Genomic DNA, 16225 nt, shown 5'->3' with positions numbered 1-16225 from the left:
TAACATGTTGCTAGCATGTTTCTGGCATGATTAGCATGCTACTGGCATGTTGCTAACATGTTTCTACTAGCATGTTGTATGATTAACATGTTGCTAGCACGTTTCTAGCATAGCTAGCAAGTTACTAGCATGTTGTTAGTCTGTTTCTAAAATGATTTGCATGTTGCTAGCATGTTTTAGCATGATTAACAAGTTGCAAGCAATGATTACCATGATGTTAGCTGGTTTTTAACATGTTTAACATGCTACTAGTATGATTAACATGTTGTTACCATGTTTCTGGCATGATTAGCATGCTACTGGCATGTTGCTAACATGTTTCTACTAGCATGTTGCATGATTAACATGTTGCTAGCACGTTTCTAGCATAGCTAGCAAGTTACTAGCATGTTGTTAGTCTGTTTCTAAAATGATTAGCGTGTTGGTAGCATTATTAACAATGTTACTAGCATGTTTTAGCATGATTAGCAAGTTACTAGCATGATTAGCATGTTACTAGCATGTTGGTAGTATGTTTCTAGCATGGCTTGCAAGTCACTATCATGTTAACGTGATTAGCATGTTACTAGCATGATTAGCATGTGACTAACATACTAACATGTTTTTAGCATGACTAACAAGTTGCTAGCATATTTCTAGCATGATTAGCACATTGTTCACATAATTTGCATGTTACTAGCGTGATTAGCATGTTGCCAGCATGTTTCTGGCATGACTAGCAAGTTACTAGCATGTTGCTAGTCTGTTTCTAAAATGATTAGCATGTTGCTAGCATGATTAACATGTTGATAGCATTATTAGCATGTTTCTAGCATATTTCTAGTATGATTAGCACGTTTCTAGCATGATTGTAGTTGCTAGGCTTGGCTATTTAGCTTTTATTTTTCAGGATTCACAGATGAACAGCATTTATTTGAAATTGAGAATCGTTAGTAATATTTTAAATAGCTTTACTGTCACTTTTATTAGTTTTAATGCATCCTTGCTGATTTAAAGCATGAATGCAAGCTTGCTTTGGATAAGAGTGTCTCCCAAATGCATAAAATGCATAAAAGTAAATATTTGGAAAGTATGATGTAGTATAGTATAGATATAGTATTATAATGACTTTTCTCCTCATGTTTATTAGTCTGTTTTTATCATCGTAGCTAATCATGATTATATAGTCAGTTGCTTTTTATTTGAACCACTGATATAAAATTACTGGTGCTGCATAAGGAAGTGTCACATGACCTCATATTGTTTCTTGGCACATTAGATTCATAAACATTGTGATTAAATCGTTCAGCTCAAGCGGTTTGTGTTCACAGGCGCTGGAGAAGCATTGTCGCGTGGACGCGGGTTTCTCAGGAATCAGAGACGTGTACGCCTCCACAGTCAGTCACGACAACATGCAGCAGAGCTTCTTCCTGTCCGAGACTCTCAAGTAAGTTCATTATCACCCTCGTGTTCCTCTTCCTACACCTTCCTGAATCAAACATCAGTAGATTTAATCATTAACAACAGAAGCATTCTTCACTATAGACGAGGACAAATAATGCAGAACGATCAGGATGATCAAAGCAAGATGAAATTTGACTTTAAGTTTACTTTTAATTTAGTTTTTAGCCATTTTATAGCTTCCTTGACTTCCTTTAACCATATAAAGCCTATACAAATTTGATGCACAGATTTCTAAGATCTCTAAATGATCGAATCTTTGCTCTCTGATTGATCGTTTAGGCTTTTATTAATGACGTCAGAAGTGTTTCAGTGTAATTGTACACACGTCCATCTTCAGCTGGTGCTTCATGTGTCTTTCTGCTGTCAAATCTTTACTGTTTTTTATAAAGGAAATGTAAGAATAACTGTAGTAATATGTAAGTATCTGCTGTGCTGTTATAATGGTCTCATTGATTTACATTACAGACATCAGAATTTCATCTTACTTTTTGGCCATATAAATACCAGCATATTTTTGCTCAATTTGGGCCTCTGAATAAAACGTAGTGCTATTTTAGAGTCATTGTAAAACTATTATAGGTATTAATATTTTAATATTATATTTTTCAAATTATTTAAATTGTAATAATATTGTATTAATTTCAGTTTAAATGTTTTTTATTTTAATTTTAGTTACGGTTTTAGTAATTTTAGTGATTTGTTTTAAATGTCTATACTTTTTATGAATTTTGTTTGTTGTTTTAATATTAGATTTTTAAAATTATATTTCATTAATTTTTTTTATTAATTTCAGTTAATTTTTTTATTTTCTATTTTTAATTTAATTTTTACTTAAGGTTTTGGTAATTTGAGTCATTTTTTAATATGTCTATATTTTATATTTTAATATTATATTTTTACAAATATATTTTAATAGTTTTTTATTCATTTCAGTTTACATTTTTTATTTTCTATTTTTATTTTAATTTTACTTTTACCTAATTTTAGTCATTTTTTAATGTCTATATTTTTTGTTTTATGTTTTTTAATGTTATATTTTTACAATTATATTTTAATAATATTTTATTCATTCAGTTGTAATTTTTTTCTTTTCTATTTTTATTTTAATTTTACATAAGGTTTTAGTCATTCTAGTATTTCTTTTTTAATTTCTATATTTTTATTTTATATTTTAATATATTTGTACAATTATATTTTAATAATATTTTATTAGTTCCGGTTTAAATTTTTTATTTTCTATATGTATTTAAGTTTTACTTAAGGTTTTAGTTTTTAGTAATTTTTTAAATGTCCATATTTTTATTTTTATATTTTAATATTTTTTTTACAAATATATTTTATTAATTTTCATTTTCATTTTTTAATTTTTTTTTTTTTTTTTTTTACTTAAGGTTTAAGCAATTTTAGTATTTTTTTTTAAATGTCTATTTTTTTTATTATTTTTTATTTCTGTTTTAGTTTATTTTAGTACATTAAAAATTTTAATTAAAACATTTAAATATTGTCTTTGCAACTACCTGAAAGTGTTTTTTTTCTGTTGTTTTAGTTAATGTTTACATTTTTGTTTAATGGTTTTAATGTTAGTTTCAGTTTGTTACTTATAATAACCCTGATAGAATTGAGCTGTTTTATCCTACATGAGCCATAAAAGCCTGATATATCAAATATTATACTTAACAAAAAGCACACATGCAAAATATGTCTTTCTGACTATTATTTCATGTCAAAGTAAAGTTTAAGCTTGACATGAAATCACAGTCAGAAAAAAAGTATGCTTCTATGGTGAAAATGGTGCTTTTATGATGCATTTTTGAGCTTGACAGCATCTGTTCACATTCAGTTTAGTTGTACAGAAAAATACATAGTGTCAAATCTCAGTTTGTGATGTTGAAAGCATCCAAACGCAGACTGGCATTGCAATGTCAGTGTTAGTGCTGTGCTTTCATAGTGAAATTTTGTTAACAGATACCTGTACCTGCTGTTCTCGGACGACGACCTGCTCCCGCTGGAGGACTGGGTGTTTAACACGGAGGCTCATCCGCTGCCCGTCATACGCAAGACGTGCCTGCGGGAGCACGGCAGCACGCGAGGCGACGGACAGACCAACCTGGAGTAGTATTTACCATCACACACACACAAACACGGATTCAACCTCACGGGTCCTGACGTGGATTCTCAGCTCCTTTCCTGCAAAGGATCTCTTCATATATATATATATATATAAAATATACGCTGTGATTGTATATCTCTGAGCCGAGACTTCCCGCTCTCCTCGGCGGGCGGAAGCCGGCGCAATTTTCCGTGGACAATCAGTGAAACGTGACTTTCATGAGAAGAGCACCTTTTTTCTTTGCTTCTTTCCTCTGTGAGGAAAAAAAACGAATAACTTGCAGCCCCGAATCTGTGGGAGGAGTGCCGTACGATGGCGGGCCGTGCTGAGCGAAAGAGAAAACCACTTTTCTTCACGTCTCACCTGTAATTTATCTTTTCTTTCATCCTTTCATTGTGCATTCCTTTCTCGTTTCTTCTGCCAAAGCGTTCGCCGTCTTTATTATTTCGTTTCCTCTCCCCGCCCGTGATATATTTTGTTCTATCTAGTTTCCAGTCCAATTTTGTGCTATGATTTTTTTCTTTATTATTTCGAGGACTGAGGTATTTACACACCTGGCAAAAGGATCCTTCGTGAAGTGTGTTGTACAGGAAGTCGAATGATGTCGTTGGCAAGGCAGGATTGTTTTATGTGATTTTTAAACTTAAACTTGTATTTTTTTTACGCTTTAACTGCGTTGTGAGCCTCGGTGTTGTGCACGACATGCCATGTTTCGAAGACCAGCATCACGAGAGTGGAAAAACACGCACTTGCACTGACACCGCATGGCCACTAGGGCTGGGCGATCATGTGTTGAATATTCATTATGGCTTTTGCTAGAGATTGAGTCATCCAATTATTTTAATGCACTCTCATTTTCATGAATCACATTAAATGAATCAGATGCATTTGCATCATTGCTCAAAAATGCTAATGATTGTGAATCATGATTATTTTAATGCACTTTTTTAATTTGTCCAGTAAGTTTCATAAAAATTAGATTCAAAAACCTTAAAACAAGCATTTTTTTTTATCATGCTGGAGATTATAAAATACACTATTTTTAGAAAGCACTTTTTTTATTAAACTAGTTTAGTAATTCATCTGCATTGTCAAAATGGCATTTAAGTTTGATTCATTTCTGTGAATCAGTTCAGATTGTCCATTTCAATAAAGAAATTCAAAGATCCTCAAAAATGCTAATGATTGTGAATCATGATTATTTTAATGCATTTTTTAATTTTCCTACTAAGTTTCCTAAAGATTGCATCATCAGACTGGTTTCTTGATTCTTCTTTAGTATCAAAAACAGCATTTATGTTTGATTCATTTACATGAATCGATTCAAAAACCTTGAAACAAAGATGCATTTGCATCATTGCTCAAAAATCCTAATGATTATGAATTACGATTATTTTAATGTGCTTTTTCATTTGTCCATTAAGTTTCGTAAAAATTAGATTCAAAAACCCTAAAACAAGCCTTTTTTTTATCATGCTGGAGATTATAAAATACACTATTTTTAGAAAGCACTTTTTTTATTAAACTAGTTTAGTAATTCATCTGCATTGTCAAAATGGCATTTAAGTTTGATTCATTTCTGTGAATCAGTTCAGATTGTCCATTTCAATAAAGTGATTCAAAGATCCTCAAAAATGCTAATGATTGTGAATCATGATTATTTTAATGCACTTTTTAATTTGTCCACTAAGTTTCCTAAAGACTGCATCATCAGACTAGTTTCATTAAAACAGCATTTATGTTTGATTCATTTACATTCATTTAAACGATTCGAACTGTATGTTTCAATGAATCAATTCAAAAACCTTGAAACAAAGATGCATTTGCATCATTGCTCAAAAATCCTAATGATTATGAATCATGATTATTTTAATGTGCTTTTTAATTTGTCCACTAAGTTTCCTAAAGATTGCATCATCAGACTACTTTCTTGATTCTTTAGTATCAAAAACAGCATTTATGTTTGATTGATTTACATGAATCGATTCAAACTGTACGTTTCAATGAATCAAATCAAAAACCTTGAAACAAAGATGCATTTGCATCATTGCTTAAAAATCCTAATGATTGTAAATCACAATTATTTTAATGCACTTTTTAATTTGTCCATTATGTTTCAAAAAATTTGATTCAAAAACCTTAAAAATGATTCATTTCTGTGATTCGGTTCATTTGTCTATTTCAATAAACGATTAAAAAGGCTAAAACAAATAATGCATTTGCATTATCGCTCAAAAATTTAAAGATTGTGAATCATGCTTATTCTAATGTACTTTTTAATTTGTCCATTAAGTTTCCTAAAGATTGCATCATCAGACTAGTTTCATATTTCTTCTTCAAATCAAAACATTTAAATTTGATTAATCTTTGTAAATCACTTCAAACTGCATGTTTTAATGAATCGATTCAATTCTAAAGTAGAGATACATTTGCATTATCACTAAAACAATGCACTAAGTTTGTGAACCACACAGCTATTTAAATGCGCTTTTTTGATTTGTCCATTAATTTTCCTAAATATTGAGTTGTAAAAATAGTTTTATGATTCTTCTTCAGTGTCAAAACAGCATTTAAGTTTGATTCATTTCCGTGAGTCACTTCAAACTATTTTAAATGAATGGATTCAAAACTCTAAAGCAAAGATGCATTTGCATCATCACTCAAAAATGCTTGAGATTGTGAATCATTTTAATGTGAAAATTACATCCTCAGACTAGTTTCATGATTGTTCTGCAATGTCAAAAACAGCATTCAAGTGATTCACTTCAAACTGACCAGTTCAACAAACCGATAACCCTAAAACAAAGATGCATTTGAATCATCACTTAAAAATCATAATGACTGTGAATCTCAATTATTTTTATGTCCATTAAGTTTCATAAAAATAGTTTCATGATTCTTCTTCAGTATCAAAAACAACATTTAAATCTGTGCATTTGCATTTTAGTAAATCGTTTTATTTCTGAAATTATGCATTTGCATTATCACAAAAAAAAAAAATCATACAAGCATTTTAATCTACTTTTTAAAATTAAGATTAAAGAATCATGAATGAACTTAATGGACAAAATTAAAAGTGCGTTAAAATAAGATTCACAATCATTAGCATCAGACTAGTTTTATGGTTCGTCAGTATCAAAAACAACATTTAAGTTTGATTCACTGATGTGAATCAGTTCAAATGAATCAATTCAAAAACCCTAGAACAAAATGCATTTACATCATCACTGCTTATTTTAATTATTTTAATGCTCTTTTTAAATTTGTCATTTATGCCTCTGAAAAACTGTCATCGCACTAGTTTCATGATTCTTTTACAGCATGTAAGTTTAACTCACTTCCATGAATCAGTTCAGATCTCTAAACAAATTTGCTTTTGCATGATCTCTCAAAAATGCTGGAGATCTTAAATCACGCAATTATTTTAATTTGTTCATTAATACTGCGTCACACTAGTTTCATGATTGTTCTTCAGTATCAAAAGCAGCGATTCAGTTTGATTCATTTCTGTGAATCAGTTCAGATGAATCAATTTAAAACTCTGAAGCAAAGATGCATTTGCATCATCACTCAAAAATGTTCTCAAAGTCCACATTTGGTGTTTTTGTAATATGGTTTTAGTATGACCATGTACTGTTATATTGGTGCGTATAAATGAAAACGATTCAGCTGTGAATAACACATTGTACCGTTTCCCCCAAAATCAGCAGGAAATGTGAAATCGCCTGCTTTTTTAACTTTATCGCCCAGCCCTGTCGGCCACAGTCGTCTCAAAGCATCGATGCTGAATGTGAATGTTTTTTTTTCCCGGGGTTTTTGTCCCCGAAGCAACGCCGTCAGACACAGTAAAGGTGAAACGAGTCTGTACAGGATGAATGTGAGCGATTCATGTCATTAATTGTTCCTATTTTCTCTTTCTCTTTTCTAATTTTTATGGACGTTTCTGAAAGACTCGCTCTTTTCGTTTTCCTCAGGTGTTTCTGTACAAGTTTTGATTACAGTTATTTGCACTATTCATTACGGTAGTGCCAATCATTGTTAATTTGAACGTCTTCTGTCTCTCATTGTTGAATATTTTCAAATACTGGTAAAAGATCTGTGCGATTTATACATTTAAAACGAGTGCACAAATGCTCCATGTGTCTTTTTTTGTGCTCTGCATTTCCACAAGCTCACATTAGCTTTTAAAACATGTTATTAATCTTCGACCTGCGTTAAGTGCCACTTACATCCTCAAAATGCTGCACATGATTCATAGGTTTGCTATGAATAATCTGCACTTTGGTGTCCTGTTAGATTTTATAAAGCATTAAAGCCTCAAATCTCAGATAAATAATCATATATATTAGTTACCAATGTTGTTTTAGTACTAATGAGATGCTATTATAGATTTTATTCATATAATTTTTTTTTTTTTTTTTTTTTTTTTTTGCATTTTACAATGCAAAAATATACATATATATACATATATAAAATATGTATATATCTTTTTTTTGCCAGTGTTTTGCCATTTTAATTCATTTTTTATTATTTCTTTTAAATTATATCTGTAGTTTAAATCAGTTTTTATTTAACTTTTAGTTATTTACTACATCACTGAGATGCTATTATAGATTTTATTCATATTTTGAATTTGTTTATTTTTGCATTTTACAATTTCATTTTAATTTTCGCTAAAAATTTTAGTAATTTAGTTTTGCCATTTTTATTTATTTTTTTATTTATCTATGTATCTTTTATTCATATTCATCTAGTTTTTATTTTTGAATTTAGCTGTACTTATTTTAGTACATCAAGGTGAACTAAATTAAACTCATATTAAAAGGCAACAATAGGGAAAAAAGTTTTTTTTTGTTTGTTTGTTTTTTTTTTTGTTTTTTGTTTTTTTGCGGGTTTTTGCAAGGGTTTTTTCCAATTTTTTTATAAGCCATTTTTATTTGTTTTTCTTTATAGCTATAGTTTTTTATCAATTTTTATTTAAGTTTTAGTTATTTTAGTACAAGTTAAACTTGGCTCCTGGCTAAACAACAAAAATAAATAAATGAGGTAAGTAAATAAATAAAAATAAATAAATATTTACCTATACACAGTACGTTTTGTTTTTAATTTATTTTATCCATTTGTTTTGCTAGTGTTTTTGCCATTTTTTTATTAGCATTTTTATTACTGTATTTTTTTTATTATTGTGTCTATAGTTTTTAGTGTTTTTTATTTTAGTTGCAGTTATTTTATTACATCGAGTTAAAATAAATAAAAATCAGAAATGTTTATTTTTTTAAATAAATATATATATATATATATATATATATATATATATATATGTAATGTATGTATATATATATATATATATATATATATATATATATATATATATATATGTAATGTATGTGTATATATATATATATATATATTGCCTTTTTGCCATTTTTTGCCAGTGTTTTGCCATTATATTAAAAAAAAAGTAAATGTATTATATTAATAATACATTTATTTTTATGTATTTATTTTTTTATTTCAGTAAACTTTTTACTTTATTTTAAGTTACTAAATTGTTTTTATGGTTTTAGTTTTAGTTAACTATAATAATCCAGGTTGACTGGGTCACTGCTCATTTGAGTAAAATTAATTTTGTCAACTTTATTAGATCCTATAGACACGCCCACATCACATCAGTAGTGGTCACTGTTACACATCACCAGCTCTTAATGAATGACTTTGGGTTGCTTCGTCACCACAAATCACTCTTTATTTTCTGTCTCACCAAACGAAATCACAAAAATGACTGTTTTCAAACAGGTTTTCCTAAACATTCTGCCATTGGTTGGACAAGCAGATAGTCCCGCCCCAAACTCACATCATTGGTTGAATCAATGTTGCAGATTGCAATTCTCAAACAAACAGATCAATGCTACACTGTTACAAAATGATACAATGTTGCAATATTACAATGTCACAGTGTTACACTTTTCCTAAAATTTTGTTACAATTACGCTGTCTGCATATTAATCTGGGCGTATTATCATCCAAAAATGGCACGCTGCAGCTTTAAGAATGTGTTTTTACGAGACTCTCTGGATCTACAGCTGAACATCAGTTTCAGCTCAGACTGAAGCATCATCAGCGTTACCCTCCAGATCGACCGAACGACTCAATACAGCGAACCTCTCGGGCCCAAAACATCTTCACAAGGTCAATTCTGTTGTTGCATTTCACATTATATTGCATTCAGAGATTTTCCTCTGAGGGCTCTATAACGGAGCAAACCATAAACTGCTCTCTTCTATACGTGTTTTTTTCTCTTTCAGGTCAACTGCTGTCAAGGGAATCTTCATGCAGTTCAATCTTAGATTTTCAGTGAACCCATACTGAGTATTGAAGGCAGTAACATGAGCATATTCATATTTCCAAAACATGCATAAAATATGTCTCTGTAATTAAGAAATTAACCTGAAATGGCAACGTTAAACATTTTATTTCCTTAATGTGATGCATTTCTGAGCGAAACAGCTTATTAGTTACGTACATTTTTTATTTTATGATATATTATAATTATATATTATTATGTAATTATACATTGATATACATTTTTATTATTATTTTATTATTTTATACTAAGTAACATAAATTCAGCAAGTAAAATGGTTGATTTTTTTAATGAAAACTAATCTGTAACAGTTTATCCAATTAGATATGTATATATGTGTGTTTATATATATATATATATATATATATATATGTATATATATATATATATATATATATATAATCTGTGTGTTTGTTTATTTATTTTTTATTATCAACATTATTTATTATTATTAATATTATATATTTAATATTATTACTATTATTACTATAATTATTAAACTATATTAGTATATTATTACTATTATACTATTATTGTAGTATTTAATATATATATATATATATATATATATATATTGATGCATTTTTGAGTGGAACAGGTTATCCAATTTTTTTTTTTTTTTTTTTTTTATTTACTTTTTCATCTTACTATTAATGTTATACGTTGTTTTATAGATATAGATACATATATTTACATTTTTTAATATATATATTTTTGAGTGAAATAGGTTATCCAATGATATTATATAATTTTATTATATTTATTTTTCTTTATTTTAATATTATTTCATCATTAATATTATATATTTATTATTATAATAGAAATTTGTTATTTTTTATTATAGGAAAATAATATTCTATATTTTTCGTTACTTTTTAATTTTATTATCAATGTAATATATATATATATATATATATATATATATATATATTTTGTGAAATAGGTGACCTTTTTTTTTTTGAGTGAAATATCCAATGAGATATATAATTTTATTATAATTAATTATTATTATTTTTTATTAATTTCATTTTTGTTTACTTAATTTTATTATATTATTATTAAAATTATATATGTATATATGTATATTATTATTATTACTATTATATTATTTAATATTATATTTTGATGCATTTTTGAGTGGAGGTTATTCTATATCCTATTGTTATATAATGTTATATTGTTATGTATCTTATTGACATTCACAATAAGAAGAATAACATGAATTGAAATATGGTTGATTTTAAACTTCAAAGACATAAACAGTATTAATTTATGAAAGCTACAGTAAAAAATGTCAGTGTTATCAGCTCGCGGAGTCACGCAGGTTGAGTTAATGAACACTGCGTGAGATCAGAGGTGTGTGACCGCGTAAACAGCCCTGATACTTGCTCACAGGAGGTTGATTACACTGTAATTGATGGGGTCCGTCAGCAGGATAAGCGCGTTTCCAGTAATTAGCCCAGCAAAATTAATGGCGGGGTTTCGTTATGCTACCTTTCACAAAGTTCTGTAAATTTATTGCCACGTACACTCATTAGATTAACTTCAGCGCTGGGCTGATATTAGTTATGTTAATTGCACTTTTGTGAATATCAATTCTCATTTCCAGTCAGGGTTGATCAATGTTTCCCTCGTTTGTTCATCACACTTACGGGAAAGAGTCTGGATCGATTAGATTTGCTAAGTTTACTAAATCAGTCTTCCTCGACCCAAAAATGGCGTTTCTTGTTTCATAGTGTCATTTCGTGTAACTAATACAGCATGGCGAAGACATGACCAGCAGGCCCAGTGCATGAAATATTACAAGTAAAATATGCAGAAATTAAGTGTTTTTCATACTTTAGCTGCAGAAGGAGAGATAAATCCTTACATTTGTTGTGCTGCATGTGTTTCTTTCGACTTCTGTAGATATCAGTGCATGCCACAAATGTTTCATTTTCCCACTTTGAAGTTTGTGTGAATCACTCATGGTAATAACAACATGGAAGGACATAAGAATAAAAATTTAAGCAATAAAAAGTCAGCTTCACAGCTGTTTTGGGATGTTTATTAAATATGAGGCCTGAATCAATCTGTAAATAATGACAGTTTTCATTCTTTAGTGATATTCTCCTTGTTGAAATACAAAGTTTTAGGCCATCCAAGATGTAGAATTTGTATTTTCAAGACAACAGATTTGAAGAAATGTAGCATTGCATCACTTCCTTACAAATGGATCCTCTGCACTGAGTGGGTGCCGTCAGAATAAGAGTCCAAACAGCTGATAAAAACATCACAGTAATCCACACCACTCCAGTCCATCAGTTAACATCTTAAAAAACCAAAAGCTGAAACAAATTCATCAAGATGTTTTTAACTAAAATACAAGTCCATAATCCATAATAACACCTCCACCAGTGAAAAAGTGGTCTGGTCTGAATCAGGAGAGAAATCTGCACAGAAGTCAAAACAGCTCTAAACAAATATGTTGCCAGATTTTGATGTGAGAGACAACAGCAGATGGAGTTTTTCAGTGGAGGAAGCGTTATTATGGATTTTGGGGAATGGTTTGAAGGTAAAAATGTCTTTAATGATGGATTTGTTTCTTACAAACACAAAGCTTTTGTTTTCTCAAGATATGTTAACTGATGGACTGGAGTGGTGTGGATTACTTGAGGATTATTGTGATGTTTTTATCAGCTGTTAGGACTCTCATTCTGACGGCACCCATTCACTGCAGAGGATCCATTTGTGAGCAAGTGATGCAGTGCTACATTCCTCTAAATTTGTTCCCTTGAAGAAACAAATTTTACATCTTGGGATGGCCTGAGAGTAAGAAAACATTGTATTTTTATTATTTCAACTGTTCCTTCAAAGGAGCAGGTCACTAAAGAATAAAAACTGTCATCATTTACAGACTGATTCGTGTGTCATATGTAATAATCATCCCAAAACAGCTGTGAAGCTGACTTTTTATTGCTTAAATTTTTAGGGGCCAAGCACCAGAGGTGCGGTGGCACCTATTGTATCCGTTGGCGTTATTATTATTCCGCTTCTTCTTCTTCTTCTTCCTCTTCCGCCGCAAGTCTAAGGCAGCCCATAGAACCGCTTGCGGGAAAGTTGTATAATTTTGCACACTGATAGAGGACAGTCCCAACATTAACCATAGCAAGTTTGGAGTCTCTAACTCAAACTCTCTAGCGCCACCACTTGTCCAAACTTTCAAAAGATTTATGCTAATAACATTTGAACCGTAAGCCACACAACAAAAAATTTTTTTTCCCTCTGATTCCTTGGCTTATGCCGAGTGGAATGGACACCAAAATTCAAAAATCGTAAGGTTTAGTTTTTTTCGCTATTCTCAATTGTTCGTAAAACCTACTTTTTCGAACTCGTCCTAGGCCGTTGCACCGATTGTCACAAAAATTGATCCAGATCATCTTCAGACCATGCTGGCAAAAAGTTATGGAATTCAAGTCGATTCGTCCAGCCGTTCACGAATAACACGCAAAAGAATTCTACGAAAAGCTAGCAAAAATCAATGTGAGGCTATATCTCCGTAATAGTTTGTCATATTGACACCAAACTTGGTGTGTGTTATAACAAGCATGACCTGAGCCTACCTGCAGTGTTTCGGTGCAGTGCCCCCTAGTGGTCAGGAGATACGAAAAATGGCTATTTTTCTTTATAACGTCTGAATGATTTGTCCAAAAATCACAAAACTGGTCTCTTTAGATTCGGTGTGTCATACCGAGTCGAACCATATCCAATTTTCCCATGTCAGCCATTTTGGGTGTCGGCCATTTTGAATTTAGCTTTAAAATGCTGTATCTTTAGAACAGATTAGCGTATCGTTTCGACATTAATTACAAAAATGTTCGGCACCATGCCCTGAATGTACATAAAAATTTGGGGGCCAGCGCCACCTTGTGGTCAAAAGTTATAACGAAATTTCAAAAAATGCTAATAACTTTTGCGTACATTAGACTATTGAAATGAAACTGATTTTGATAGATTCCTTCGGTCATGCTAAGAACACGATACCAATTTTGCCAATTTTGGCTGAACTTCCTGTCCGCCATTTTGATTCATGTTGAAAACCTACTTTTTCGAACTCCTCCTAGACCATTAGTCCAATTTTCACCAAATTTGACTCAGATCATCTTCAGACCATGCTGACAAAAAGTTATGGATATTGTGTCGATACACGAAACCGTTTTCGTTTAGCGCATCAACGAATTTACTGGAAAGATGCCAAATTGCATCCGAGTCTGTATCTCTGCGAAGCTTTGACATATTGACACCAAATTTTATATGTGCTATTGTCACCACACTCTGACCAAGCCACATCAATTTGGTAACAGTGCCACCTATGGGTCAGAAGTAATACGCCATTCACTAAACATTAATAATGAAATTTACAAAAAGGCTAATAACTTCTGTTTACATTAGCCTATTGGAATGAAACTGATGCCAATAGATTCTTTGGGTCAATTCGAGAACATTGATACCCATTATGCCGAAATTGGCCAAACTTCCTGTCCGCCATTTTGATTAATGTACAAAACCTACTTTTTCAAACTCCTCCCAGACTGTTAGTCCGATCTTCACCAAATTTGACTCAGATCATCTTCAGACCATGCTGGCAAAAAGTTATGAATTTCGTGTCGATATATGAAACCGTTTTCGTTTAGCGCATCAACAAATTTGCTGGAAAGATGCCAAACTACATCTGAGGCTGTATCTCTGCAAAGCTTTGACATAATGACGGCAAACTTTGTGTGTGTCATTGTCATTTCACACAGAACACATCACATCAATTTGAAAACAGCACCACCTGTTGGTCAAAAGTGATAAGCCATTAAATTTTATTACGATTGGTTGTATTTGTGATTTTTCAGCCATTTCAACTGATATCATCCTAAAATGGCTTAAGTTACTCACTGTTGTAGTCGGTCTGCTGCTCCTTGCCGTGCTTAACTCCTCATTCTCCCTCTTTTGTGCTTGGCCCCGCAATTGCTGCTTGCAGCTATATTTATTCTTATGTCCGTCCATGTTGTTGTTATTACCATGAGTGATTCACACAAACTTCAAAGTGGGAAAATTGAACATTTGTGGCATGCACTGATATCTACAGAAGAGTCAGAAGAAACACATTTAACATGCAGCACAACAAATGTAAGGATTTATCTCTCCTTCTGCAGCTAAAGTATGAAAAACACTTTATTTTTTGCATATTTTACTTGTAATATTTCATGCATTGGGCCTGCTGGTCATGTCTTCACCATGCTGTATTATTGCTTACAGTTGCACGAATTGACACAATGAAATGAGAAATGCCATTTTTTGGGTCATAATGCCACACTTCATGTCAGGACATTGATTTACAAGACAGCTGATATGACATTAAAGGAATAGTTCACCTAAAAAAATTTAATTTGCAAATCAGATTTGGAGAAATTAAGGATTCCATCACTTGCTCAAGAATGGATACATTGCATTGAATGGGTGCCGTCAGAATGAAAGTCCAAACAGCTGATTAAAACATCACAATAATCCACAAGTAATCCACACCAGAAGAAGAAGGAGAAGACAAAAGCTAAAACAAATTCATCATTAAGATGTTTTTAAGTCCATAATCCATAATGACGCTTCCTCCAGTGAAAAAAATGGTCTGGGCTGAAGCAGGAGAGAAATCTGCACAGATCAAGCACGGTTTTGAAGTCAAAACAGCTCTAAACAAATACGTTGCCAGATTTTGATGTGAGAGACAACAGCAGATGGACTTTTTCAGTGGAGGAAGAGTTATTATGGATTTTGGGGAACTGTTTGAAGGTAAAAATGTCTTTAATGATGGATTTGATGTTGCACAAAATGACACAATGAAACAAAAAATGCCATTTTTGGGTCATAATGCTACAGCTGATGACATTAACAGATTAGTTCACCTAAAAAATGAACTTTTTCAAATCAGATTTGGAGAAATGTCGCATTCCATCACTTGCTCACCAATGGATCATTTGTAGTGAATGGGTGCCGTCAGAATGAGAGTCCAAACAGCTGATAAAAACATCACAATAATCCACAAGTAATTCACACCACTCCAGTCCATCAGTTAACATATTTAAAAGCCAAAAGCTTTGTGTTTGTAACAAACAAATCCACCATTAAAGACATTTTTACCTTCAAACCGTTCCCCAAAATCCATAATAATGCTTCCTCTACTGAAAAAGCTCATCTGCTGTTGTTACTCACATCTAAATCCACTCACATATTTGTTTAGAGTTGTTTTGGCTTGTAAACAGTGCTTGATCTGTGCAGATTTCCTT

General features: G+C 31.4%; 1 protein-coding gene across 2 annotated transcripts in view; it reads left to right on the top strand.

Moving 5' to 3' along the window:
• The window catches only part of LOC127178374 (mannosyl-oligosaccharide 1,2-alpha-mannosidase IA), a 292115-nt gene extending 284429 nt beyond the window's left edge, over positions 1 to 7686 (top strand). For both annotated transcript variants that reach the window (XM_051131220.1, XM_051131219.1), the window contains exons 11-12: positions 1311 to 1426; positions 3409 to 7686. In XM_051131220.1, the coding sequence (XP_050987177.1) occupies positions 1311 to 1426; positions 3409 to 3559 (267 nt within the window). In that variant the 3' untranslated portion in view covers positions 3560 to 7686. The remainder of the gene's footprint in view (positions 1 to 1310; positions 1427 to 3408) is intronic.
• The last annotated feature ends 8539 nt before the right edge of the window (positions 7687 to 16225 follow it).

This window comes from Labeo rohita, chromosome 16, assembly GCF_022985175.1.
Source record: "Labeo rohita strain BAU-BD-2019 chromosome 16, IGBB_LRoh.1.0, whole genome shotgun sequence".
NCBI lineage: Eukaryota > Metazoa > Chordata > Actinopteri > Cypriniformes > Cyprinidae > Labeo > Labeo rohita.
Note: the sequence above shows the minus strand (reverse complement) of the source record. Positions and strands in the feature narration are given on the sequence as shown.